At 35.1% G+C, this 12421-nt stretch overlaps 1 protein-coding gene across 1 annotated transcript; it reads right to left on the bottom strand.

The window, feature by feature from the left end:
• Window positions 1–6150: 6150 nt before the first annotated feature.
• LOC110708476 (guanine deaminase-like) lies at window positions 6151–9537 on the bottom strand. The gene is made up of 5 exons (XM_021886609.1): window positions 9112–9537; window positions 8098–8157; window positions 7722–7912; window positions 6634–6738; window positions 6151–6548 (listed from the first exon to the last, which is right to left on the bottom strand). The coding sequence occupies exons 1-5, from the start codon at window positions 9131–9133 to the stop codon at window positions 6360–6362; spliced, it is 567 nt and encodes a 188-aa protein (XP_021742301.1). The 5' UTR covers window positions 9134–9537; the 3' UTR covers window positions 6151–6359.
• Window positions 9538–12421: the final 2884 nt, after the last annotated feature.

Here is a 12421-nt window from a genome sequence, read left to right as displayed (position 1 = left end):
AACTCTCTGGTTGGCCACTTTACATTCAATAACGAGAGGGTCGTCATGCGGCCCCCTTATTCCTCCTAGATCCTCTTCAGTGATGACAATCTCAGGAAATGTATATTTGGACGGTCGTTCTTGGTGAACGGAATTTACATCTAACCGCCTTATATTATCTTTGTTGCCCCTAATAGTGGGGCCGCCTCCTGAGAAGCCGCCTGCAATGGTGTAGACGACTGCATCATCTGTATCAGAACTGTCGGCCTGCTGATTCTTTTTGGCCGACTGCTTTTTTGAGGAAGTGTTTCCCGCAGATTTCTTGACATAAGTGTCAAGATCACCTTGATCAGCCAATCGGTCTAGGTACCGCATGAGACTGATGCAGTCATTGGTGTGATGACCAATGTCATCATGATAAGCACAGATTTTGTCTTGGTTCCGGTTGCTCGCAGAACCCTTCATGGGGAGCGGCTTCTCAATTGAGAGCCGTTCCTTTATTTCTTTTAGGATAAACTGGTTATCCTTGTTAAACACATATTTTGGGGAGTATGGTTTGAATTCTTTTTTCTTTTTCTGGGCCGGCTGTTTAGAGGAATCAGCCGCCCAGACCCCTTTTCGTTTTTCATCCTTGTTGGACGACTGTTTCTGTCGTCCCTCTCTATTGTCGAACCTCTTCCCGTCCGACTGTTTCATCGTACACAGATCAGTCGCCTGTATATAGGCTTCTGCTTCAATCAAGGCCTCTTGAAGAGTCGCCACCCTTTTTCGAACTAAATCAAATTTGAAGGTAGACCCGTCTTTGAGACCTCTAAAAAAGTCAGTATAAGCTACCTCATCCGGTAACCCTTGAATCTGTATTCTCATCAGGTTGAACCGCCTGATGTAGGAACGAAGCCCCTCCTTTTCACCCTGCTGAATTGTTCCCAAATCAAGGGTCGTTTTCTTCGCAGGGATGTTCATTGCGAAGTTGGAGGCAAATAAGTAAGCAAGCGTCCTGAAGCTGTTTACACAACCAGTCGGCAGGTTGCCGAACCATTGCTGTGCAATTCCCTTGAGAGTCGCTGGGAAACACTTGCACCAAGTGGGATCATCCAACCCTTGAAGGTACATCAGGTTGGTGAATGCCATCAGATGGTCTTCCGGGTTAGTAGTGCCATCATAGGCGCCTACTAAAACATTTTTTACTTTGGCCGGCTGAGCGGCTTCAGTAATTTCCTTGGAGAAGGCCGACGGCTGTTCACCAAGTCTAAGCAGCCGTAGCTGCCAGTCCATAGGTTGGACGTTTTTTGCTGCAGGTCCACCAAATGGAGGTGGCTGCATAAAATACTGTTGTTGCGGCACAAATGGTAAGTTTGGTACCGCCTGGGCACTATGAAAGTCGGACTGACGGGAGGTGCCGCCTGACTGACTCTCATGGTACGACTGAGTTGGCCTCATCGAGGCGTTTCGCAAACTGTCCTGAAAATTTGAAGTAGAAGCCGACTCTGATAATCGGTCACTCTTCTTCTGCTCTAGCAGGTGCCGAGCATCTGTGAACGTTTGCTTTGACCCGTCCGCCTGAATATGACGAACCGGTTTCCTATTTCCCGTAGGGTAACGGAATTTTGTGAAATCAAGAGCAGACGGTTCCCGCTTCTTGGATTTAGGATGGGGAGTCGCCTCTCGCCCTTGAACTGGCTTCCTCCTCAGTGAAGTGGAAGGTTTCTTGGCCGACTGCTCTTTGACTGAAGCAGGCGGTTTTTTGTTGATCAACTCTTGGATCTCTCCCTTGAAGTCCCTCATGAAGGTCATGAGTTCGTTCCTTGTGATGGGAGCAGACCCATCAGTCGGCTGTTGCCGAGCAAGCGGTGCGCCTGCTGGCTCGCTTCCTGTTTGAAGATACTCCCGTTCCCTTATTTCAGTATGACGGGTACGGCGGGCCCTTAGGGTCCCGTCTGGAGCTGTATGAGTTTCAACTTCAAATTCACTTTCGGTATCATGGTCCGACTGAACTTGAGGGTCGTCTAGGGGACGCCTCTCTTCTGGAGTCGGTACAGACTTGGATGCCATCTCTGAAGTACTGTCCCCACTGACGGCGCCAAATGTTTCGGGGTTTTCTGATGTCCTGCGGGAGAGTTACAATTCCGAGACTGGAACCGGACGTCTGTACCTGCAAAATAACGGAGACTCCTGAGAGCTCCGCCTCCAACGGTCAAGTTAGTACCTGATTAAGGAGTAATCAATACAGAAAGTAAAGTAATGAGATCTCTCTAGGTGAGAGTGCTTAGTGTTGGTAATCTGCGTTGTTAGCGTGATTAGCCGGTTGTTAATAAGTCTGTTCTTCTCTGCTTGATCTCTTAATTATTCGGTTGTTTTTTTGTTCCCTGATTAATGAGGATTAATCGAGTATTTATAGCCTTGGGAAGCGTGCAACTCTCTAGGTTTAAGGTAAACCTAGGGCTGATCGGGCCTCTAGACTGAAATGGGCCTTGATGGCCGGTTGTCCCACTTGGCATGGGTGGACACGTGGCGTGTCTTAAGTGGTCCGTGGAGGACGTATCTGTGACTGACACGTGGCAAGCTCCTGTTGGCCTTCGTGAAGGACACGTGGCGGAACCTGGTTGGTCCACTTGTCAGACGGTGATTGGTGGATAAAAATCCCCTAATCAAAAAATATAATCGAGAACAAAGCTCATCAATATAAGAACATAAAATGAAAATCTAGGGTTTCAACAAAAACATAATTCAAGTTCCAAAAAAGCAAAAAATCAGCATAATGTAGGTCTAAAGTGATTAAAAACGTTAAAAATTCACAATCTAGGGTTCAGAAACTACCAGAAGCAACAATTGAATTGGTAGAAGTCGTTCCTTGAGTACGAGAACCACATTTTATCTTCAACACCACCATTTTAAGCAGCGAACAAGCGAAATTGAACGAGAATGTGAAGAAATGAAGAAATTGACAAAGAAATTTGAAGAACAGAGAGAATTAGAGGAGAAGAATTTGAGGAGAGAGAAAATGGAAGAAGAACAATTTGAGGAGAGAGAAAATCAAAACAGAGAAAACGAAAAAACTTTGGGTAAGAAGAAGGTTTTGATGTAATAAAATGAAAAAAAAGAAAGGCGCGTATTTTTTTTTTAAAATTAAAATAACAGAACCGTTTAGTGTAACAGAGCCCGTTAAACGGAACGGACTGGGCTAGCGAGTTGGGCTTATATATTGGCTGGCCACATGGTGTGGCCAGCCACATATAAGAATTAGTAAGGAAAGTGGTACAAATAATAAAATACGGAGGAAATATATGAGTGACACGTAATATTTTGTATTAACAAAATGTCATTTAAAATTACTTTTTAATGTCATTTTTAATTATTATGAACATTATGGTCATTTGATTTATCAATTTTGAATATCACTTATTCAATCTATAACTTTACATTAATTTTGAATATCATTAAGATATATATATATATATATATATATATATATATATATATATATATATATATATATATATATATATATATATAAATCAAGATCAAGAAGTTTACGGCTGATGATGATGTCCCTTTTGGGTTTCTATTGATAATTGACATTTATATGTTAAGAGTATCAGTATTATTGATAAAGAACATGATAATATTATGTAATGAACATTAGATGAAATTAACCAGCATGATCGATAGACAAAATTCAAATAACATTTCATATTACAATTACAATTGAAGAACATAAATATTCAGTACAGCTTTTTTTTTGGTTTTTTTTTTTAGGCATATTCAATATATTTATTGAAGAATGAATTGGATTCAGCTGCTATGCCATGGATGAATTCTATTGTGCTTTATGTGGTTTTATCAAAATATTTAATAAGAAAACATTATTTGAAAGAACATATTGTAATATTTTATGTTTATCTTTTCCTAAATTAAAGAATTTGAATAAATAAGCCGTATTGCATATGTATATAATGTTCTTTTTTGCTCCGTTTAAAGAAAATTTGAATAAAGTTACTCGTGTACTTTATATTTTTATGCAGTATTCTTTCTTTGTTTTATCTTAAAATTATTTCCTCCATATTTTATTACTTGTTCCACTTTCTTTTTGCGGTCATATCTTATTACTTGCTCCATTTTTTTATTTTTTTTGAAACTTTTAACAATATTTTACTGTTGTCCTCACTATTAGTGGTCACCTAATATCATATTTTACATTTTTTTGGGTGTTAAACACCGCCAACAATTTTTATCAACACCGCCAACATTTAAAGTGAATGGACACCAATACCCTTACTATGCCCCCACCTTTCTACCTCTTTCTCTATTTTTTTTCTCTATCATCACCCATAACCACCACTTATCTCACCGTTCTTTCCCTCTCATCACCCATTTCCCATCCACCATATCAATACAGCAGTGACCGTACGCCGAAGTTGAAGGGCAGCGATGGCCGTACAATTGAGGTGGAGGAAAGCATCGGTGGCGAACGAAGGTGACGAACTGGTATTGCGATGATCGGCAAAATCAGTTCGTCTTCCCTTATTTTTATCACCTCCAACGTTTACTATCGGCGCTCAAAACCGGTTGACGTCGCCGGTAACCGGCGCTCAAAACCGTTGCTTACCCAGGCCAACCGGTTTTGGGCTCCGATTCTAGGCCACAGTCAATCGGTTTTGGGCGCCGATCGACACTGGTTTTCAGTTTTCACTGCTTGAATTTTATTTTTTTATTTATAATTATTAGTGATTATTATTATGATTAGTTTTAAAATTATTCCTTTGTAAAAAAAAGTACTCCATAATTACTCCATCCAGTACTTGTTAATGCATCATGGTGGTGGCTTGGGAAATGCCGTAAGCCCGTAATGGTAGTGGCATGATGTACTTATAAATGAGGGTGGGTAATTTTGTTCTTTCATTACTTTTGGTGGCGATTTGATAAAAATACGATGGCGGTATATAGCAATTCACTTTTTTTTTCCATATTCTCTCTCTTCCCCACTTACCCTCACTTATATTTTATTTAGAATTTTTTTTTTCCAATTAACCCCACTTCTATCATAAAATAATAATTCTCCTTAATTTCTCCTAGAACTCCATGTTTGAAAAAACAAAGCAAGTAATAAAAAATAATAGGGGTGATGAAGAAAACAATCCTTAATTGACACAGTCTCACTTTGGACCTATTATCTGCTAGTAATATTGAAAAAAATAATCATTTCCCCAATTATTTAATTTAAAATTAAAAAAAAAAAAAAAACCTTTAATATAATGTACACTATGATAATGCAAAAGATAAAACGTTGCAATTTAAAAACCTAGAAAACATGTACTTTAGGCAATGATGACTCATGCAATTTGAAATTGTTCACATTATAGGAATCCATTGTTGAAGTTATTCAAAGTTTTGTCCATCTTTTGGATAAGGTTACGTTGAAATGCTTTTAATTTTCCACGAGGAATACAAGTGTTAATCTTTACTCCTATTATATTACTATTAATTATTCGAATCTTCTAGTAGTGCTTAAAGTTAAAGAAGTCGGTTTTTCATTTCTTAACAATAGCCTAATTAAGAAAAGGATCGATTCTTTATTATCACTAATAACACATGTAAGCACTGTATCTAACTAACCAACTAACAACCACCCTTTTGCAATTTTGCATCATAAGATGCACGTCATCTTTTGTGTCTCTTCAATCACACCAAAACAAAGATGTATGTATATGCATTCACCTCATTAACTTTTATCATATACTATTTTGCTTCCATTTGTTGTCTAGGAAAGATATCTCTCCACATGTAACTCATGAATCCCTATCCAAAGTTGGATCGCCACGTAAGTATCCACCTAGATGCTAACAATTGGAGAAGATAACCTTAGACGGTAACGATTGAAGAAGGCAACTAACTGAAATTGACCCAACTCAAACTGATCAGGAACAAATTTGGCTTTAGATTGTGTTGTTCGAATACAAACAACCCGTTTGCCTCGAGCAATAGGGTCTCTAATCTCTATTTGTTTGATTCCAAGTAAACTTAGTACTAGTTCACTACCCCACTAAATGTTGAAATGATAGCAATGTGCAACGTGATTCTCAACATACCTGATTAGTTAAGGAACTTAAGGACATACAAATCATGTGTCTACTTGAATGCCGAAAGCCAGGCAGTGAAAAGAATACAAAGGTATTTAAAGTAGACAAGTTCGATTGAATATAAGCATGGTATGCATTGATCAATTGTGTAGAGTGCAGCTATACACCATGAAAATCTGATGATTTTCGAGAAAGGAAATGGTGTTTTAAATCGGTAGGAAAGATTTCCTGGATTAATTTGTACAGAAAATCAGAAGTTCTATGAATAATGGATTTATTCTTAAGAACTGGAAATGGGAAATTTTAATACATGGAGAATTTAGCCTTGGTCTTCTCAAATACTTGCTCAGCAAGGACTGCTTGGTTCCCGTCAGCTTGTTTGATTTCAAGGTTAGCCTTTTGATAGACTCCGGTGCCTCTTAATGCATCAGCAATGAAATCATCAAAACCGATTGCTATGGCAGCTTCAGCTTTAGCCCCATACACTAACCTCTGTTTTAACCAAAATTATATAGATCAGCAAAAATCTGGGGATAATCATCAAGCAAAAGAGGTGTGCAGGAAATGATAAACAAACCTTGATTCTTGAAAGATGGATAGCACCAAAGCACATTGGACATGGTTCACAAGATGCATATATTTCACAATCTGCCAGCTCGAGTCGATTGAGCTTTTTACATGCCTGAAATAATCAACCTCATTAGAAAGAATTTAATTATTTGAAATATGTATAGTTTAATGAGACAGAACAGGGTGATTATATAATGGGACACTACTTTAATAGTGCAGATATAAACTTAAGAAAACACCCATGATCCTCGAACACAGGAATTCCTGTTATACTAGGGAAAAAAAAGGAGTAATTTCAAGCTTGATCTAGTTTATATTTAAAAGGCAGGTCAACCATTATGCTCAAAAAATACAACTAGCAGATTAATGCATCGTTACTCTAAGTGAAACAAGCAAGAAACAGAACAAAGAAACTGACTTGTATAGCCCTCTGTATGAACAGATTTCTTACCTTGAAAAAAAAACGTTCTCAGAAATGACTAAAAAAAACATATCATATCCCTCATACCCTTAATTTCTCTAGTCACTTAAACTGTATACTACAGCCAAACTAAAAAGGTAACGATCAAGGGCTAATAAAAAAAATGACTGACGTTTTAAAACTAGTAACATTAGATAATGCTGTGAATTTGCAGTAGTAACTTGCAAGAGGGATATTGTGTTTATTGGAGAATCCAAATACTCCTTCCTGTATTTTAGACATAACAATTTGTGAGGGCAAACACGTAGCTGAATTCAATTGACTTGAGCAATTTAGTTTTAATATATTGAATTCCTTAGCTTTCTAATGCTCAAACCCGACATTCAAGACACTATTGACAAACTTTGTTAGTAACCTAATCAATTTCCTCTCGTTTCAACCCCCCTGGAAGAAGTGGACACTTAGAAATACAAGCTATGTTCACGAATTCAAGAAAGCAACACGTTAAATATTACAATTCAATATTACAAAGCCAAACAATTAAATTTTCTAAATCTTTACAAAACGTATAACACTGGGTTGCTTAGTCAATGTTCTAAGCAAGAATGTACATAGGATAGCAAAGAAATGCATCCATAAATAGCCACAAACAGCCATAAAGCTAATCATCTAACCTCTCTTACGGCTGTGACCTCTGCGTGTGCAGTTGGGTCTGTGTACTCCAACACCATGTTGTGACAGCTTACAACTACTTCGTCATTACAAACAACAACAGCACCAAACGGACCCCCATGTCCACAATCAACCCCCTTATAAGCTTCCTCGACTGCTTTTGTCAAGAATTTGTGGTCTCTATCCTGTACAGCTGTTTAGATAGTACAAACAGGTGACGGAAACATTATGATCACTGGTAAGACATCATATAGGCGGTGCTTCAAACAAAAAGCGAATTAATATAATAAGCAGAAAACTGACAATAACATAGCTAGCTCACTCATCATACAACATATTTCAGACATCACATAAACAGATTTAGAATTGTGTGATTACCTTCTTGATGACCAGCAAATGCAGAAGCCAGAGAGATGGTTCCATCTATGGCTTCAACCACTGATGAAAGAAGGTAAATGCAAACAACTAAGTCAGTCAAATACGATAATTGATAATCATCAAAAGGAAAGCTATAAACACGATGTATAGGATAACATATCCATAAAAAGTTAAGCTAAGGCAAAAACTTGTATACAACGGGTGTATTGTATACAATAATTTAGTCATCCCAAATCACATAAAAGTCATTTTTGCAAAGGGACTACTAAACTTATTGTATACAATACACATGCTCTTTTAAAGAAGTGGATTTGTGATGTTGATACAGAAGTGATAAAGTCAAGGCAAATAGTTGAACCCAAATCAAATATACCAATGGTAGATTCCAAATAATCAAGGCAATTCATTGCCTCTTCAAAAATCATCAAACCCTAAGCAATTACACCCAATATTAGTAATAATAACAGAAATTAAAATTCTAATCATACAAAATTTTAAACTCAAAAGCTATTCAGATCACAATATAATCCTAGCTCATAGATTTATACCAAGAACAAACTCTTCAGAAGCAAATAACTACTGATCTTAGACCAATTTCAGGCCAAATTTTGCCAATCATATGATAAAATCTAAATGATCATCTCGGTTTTGTTTCAATTGCACATAATTCAAAAAGGGTAATTTTTTTTTAAAAAAAAAAAATTCAAAGTGGGTATGTAAATAAATAATTTTTTATTGATTATTCTTATCAAGAATTACATTACCAACCAGAACCTCGCACAGGTCAACCCCACCACAGTATATAAATCAACGATGTAAGATGAGAATTAACTAATGCAAAATCCAGAATCAATCAATCAAACACTATAAACAAAATCACCGGAAAAATTCAAACATAAAGCATCATCAATGAAACAAATAATTAAACACCCACAAAAATTCATCAAAAACTTGATCAATCACAACAATTAAATTAAGCAAAAACAAGATTAAGGGCTAAAAATTGATACATACCATTACCATTAGCATCACCCATGATTAAAAATTAAGATGAACAATGAGGGAAATTCCCAGATGGGTAATCAATAATTGGAATGAAAATAACAGATAATGATGGAAAAGGGTAGACCAAGAATTAGAAAGATATTGAATTTAATAGAGAAAGAAAAAGAGGAGTCAAATTTTTATAATATTCAAAAGAGAGGAAGAAGACTCCAAGAAAGTGTGAATGTGTTGAACTACCGATCACAGAAAACTACAAGGAAGAGAGAGAGAGAGAGGATGAGAACGAGATTGAGAGAGAAAGAGAGAGAGAGTGTACTCTTTATATAATAATGGAGGATTGGTGGTGGTGGAGAATGGAGATGGGAATTGAAGGAGAAAGGAGAGGTGGGTTGCTTCACTTTTTTTACGTTTTTTTTTTTTTAATATATAATTTTTACAAATAACCCATTATCGCTGTTTAAAAAAAAAATAAAATAAAATCCTACAAATAACCCATTATTGCTAAACATTGCTTAGCCGCAACCACAAAGGTTAAATGCGACAATAAGTAGCCTATAAACCGTTTTTTTTTTTTAAAAAAGTGCAATTATTTACAATATTGTCAATAGATTGATAAAATTTGTTAATTGTAAAGATTAACTTGTATTTTATGATTTTCACAAAAAAAAAAAAAAAAAAAAAACCTTGTATTTTATGATGATCATATCCTTTACGTTAATGGTAAGCCCCTAATCTCTTGTTTTCTTTTTCTTTTTTTTTTAAATATTAAATGTTCACTCTCTGTTTCTCTCTACTAGAGTATATCCGTGCAATGCATGGGATATATGTTTTACAAAATAATATTACCAAAAATCTAGGAAATTTTGACTTTTACCACCAAAAAATTTAGACAAATTGTTTTTTACCACCTGCTATTTTATAAGTTGTATTTTACCACCAAATAATGTTCTAAAAATTGTTTTTCACCACCTACCGTTAAGAAAACCGTTAAATCTAATGGTGTTAAAAAATATTCTTCGATTTTCGTGCCTGAAACATATTCTTTATAGGTTTGGGGGGCATTTTGGCCCTACGGATCAAATTTGAGGTCAAAATTGATAAAAAAAAAAAATGATCGAAAATACCTCGTTTTGCGTGTTCACGCAATTCGATGTATTTTTAAACACACAAAACGAGGTATTCCGATCATTTTTTTTATCAATTTTGACCTCAAATTGGAACCGTAGGGCCAAAATGCCCCCCTAAACCTATCAAGAACATATTTCGGGCACGAAAATCGAAGAATTTAAATAAATTCCGTTATATTTAACGGTTTTCTAAACGGTAGGTGGTAAAAAACAATTTTTTGAGTTTTATTTGGTGGTAAAATACAACTTTTAAAATAGTAGGTGGTAAAAAACAATTTGTCCAAATTTTTTGGTGGTAAAAGTCAAAATTTCCGAAAATCTAATAACAAAAAGTATATTTTAAATATGTTATATGGTAACTAACTCTTATATGTGGTTGGTGGCCAGCTGTTATGGGAGTTATTTTATCAGTTTTATAGGGATTATCCATTTAGTGTTATAAAAGTTATCCGTTAATTTTATAAGGGTTACTCTTTCAGTGTTATTGGTAAGATTGGAATTCCTTGTAAAATATATATATATATACATATATATATATATATATTGGGATTGGTAGAAAACATGATGTATACATTTTTTTTTTCTCAAAATTTCACATGTGGCTGGATATACCGTGTTGTCGAGTTATTTATTTAGTAGTTACTTAAATTATTTGGCCAAAGGTTACTCGATTAGGGGTTATTCGGTCCGTTAGTAGTTACTTGGTCACTTGGGGGTTAATCAGTTAGGGGATGTTCGATTAGTCAAGGGTTACTCAGTCAAAAGTTACATAGACAAGGGTTACTCAGTCGGGCAATAATTACTCGTGTTTTGTGTGTGTGTCAGCCGGCCACACGGTGTGGCCATCCATACAGAAACGTGTTATTCTGGTTTTGATAATTATTGAATGAATAAAAAGGTTGTTATTATTATTTTTTTTTATAAGAAATAAAAAGTTTGTTATTATTGAGTGATTTATAAAAATATAATAGAAATACATTTGTTAATTTTTTTAAAGGAAAATAGTGGATCTATGGTGTTTGTATTTTCTTTTAAATGAAGTACACATAATTTAAAGAATGATTTTGATGTGTTATGCGGAAAAGTTAGGAAAAAATGTGCAATGATAATATAGATTCCTTGTAATTTTGGAGTTTCTAAAAAGCAAATTGTTGGATGACATATTAAAATAGGTAATTTTGTGTGTGTGTTTTGAGTAAAATGGATAGTATGCGTTAATAGGAAAAAAAAAATAGTAGACTGGAAGTTATTTGGAGATTTTTTTATTATTTTTTTTATAAAAAGGGTGGAAGTTATTTGAGTGTAGTGCAAAAAAAAAAAAAAAAAAAAGGAGTGCATGAGAATTGAGGATTGAGGTTTTGGAGAAACCTCATTAACTTACTCTGCAATTATAATATAGATTAGAGAATTTTTCTATTCAATTCTTGGGATATAACTACAAATCGGGTTTTATTTCTCTCTTTATTAATTTAAGGCTATTTTTTTGTTGTTTTGGAAGTAGTCCCAAAGGACACTCTATTTCATTAATTAAAGTCACACTACATCTGCAATCGACAATTAACGACAAATAAAATAGGTTTAATAAAATCGAACAAGAATTAATGAAAAAGGGTTGTTGATTTATTTAGGAAATTTTAAATTTTACCACCACACAAAACCCGAAATTGGGTTTTAACACAAAAAAAAAAAAAATAATAATAATAATAATAATTAACACCATACAAAATTCCAAAAAATGGATTTTACCACCACTTAACTTATTCCGTTTAGAAATCCGTTAAGTAGGGTATTAAAGCCACGTGTTGCTTTATTATTGACCAAAAAAAAAATATAACAAACCTAAATGACAAGCTAAAGTCGTATCACATAATCAAAAATAAATTCTAAATCCTCCAACTAATGTCGATAGGGAAGTAGAGTCGAATCCACAGAGAAACTGGTCTTTCTATTCCTAATTAATTAAAACAATCTAAATTATTAAGCAACAAATTAATACGAAGTAATATGGAAGGGAAAATAAACTACTAAGATTAAGGGTAGTGATAATCAAGGAAAAAAGGCCTAGGGCTAGGTTCACCAATAAATAATATTTCAGGGTAAAACATAACAATCAACAATTAACATCGCACAATTAACATGATTAACAGGCTCTCGCAATTTACTAGATTTAAGTTCCTATTGAAAATAGCCTT

Source organism: Chenopodium quinoa, unplaced genomic scaffold (genome assembly GCF_001683475.1).
Source record: "Chenopodium quinoa cultivar QQ74 unplaced genomic scaffold, ASM168347v1, whole genome shotgun sequence".
Taxonomy (NCBI): domain Eukaryota; kingdom Viridiplantae; phylum Streptophyta; class Magnoliopsida; order Caryophyllales; family Amaranthaceae; genus Chenopodium; species Chenopodium quinoa.
This window is presented reverse-complemented; position numbering and strand designations above follow the sequence as displayed.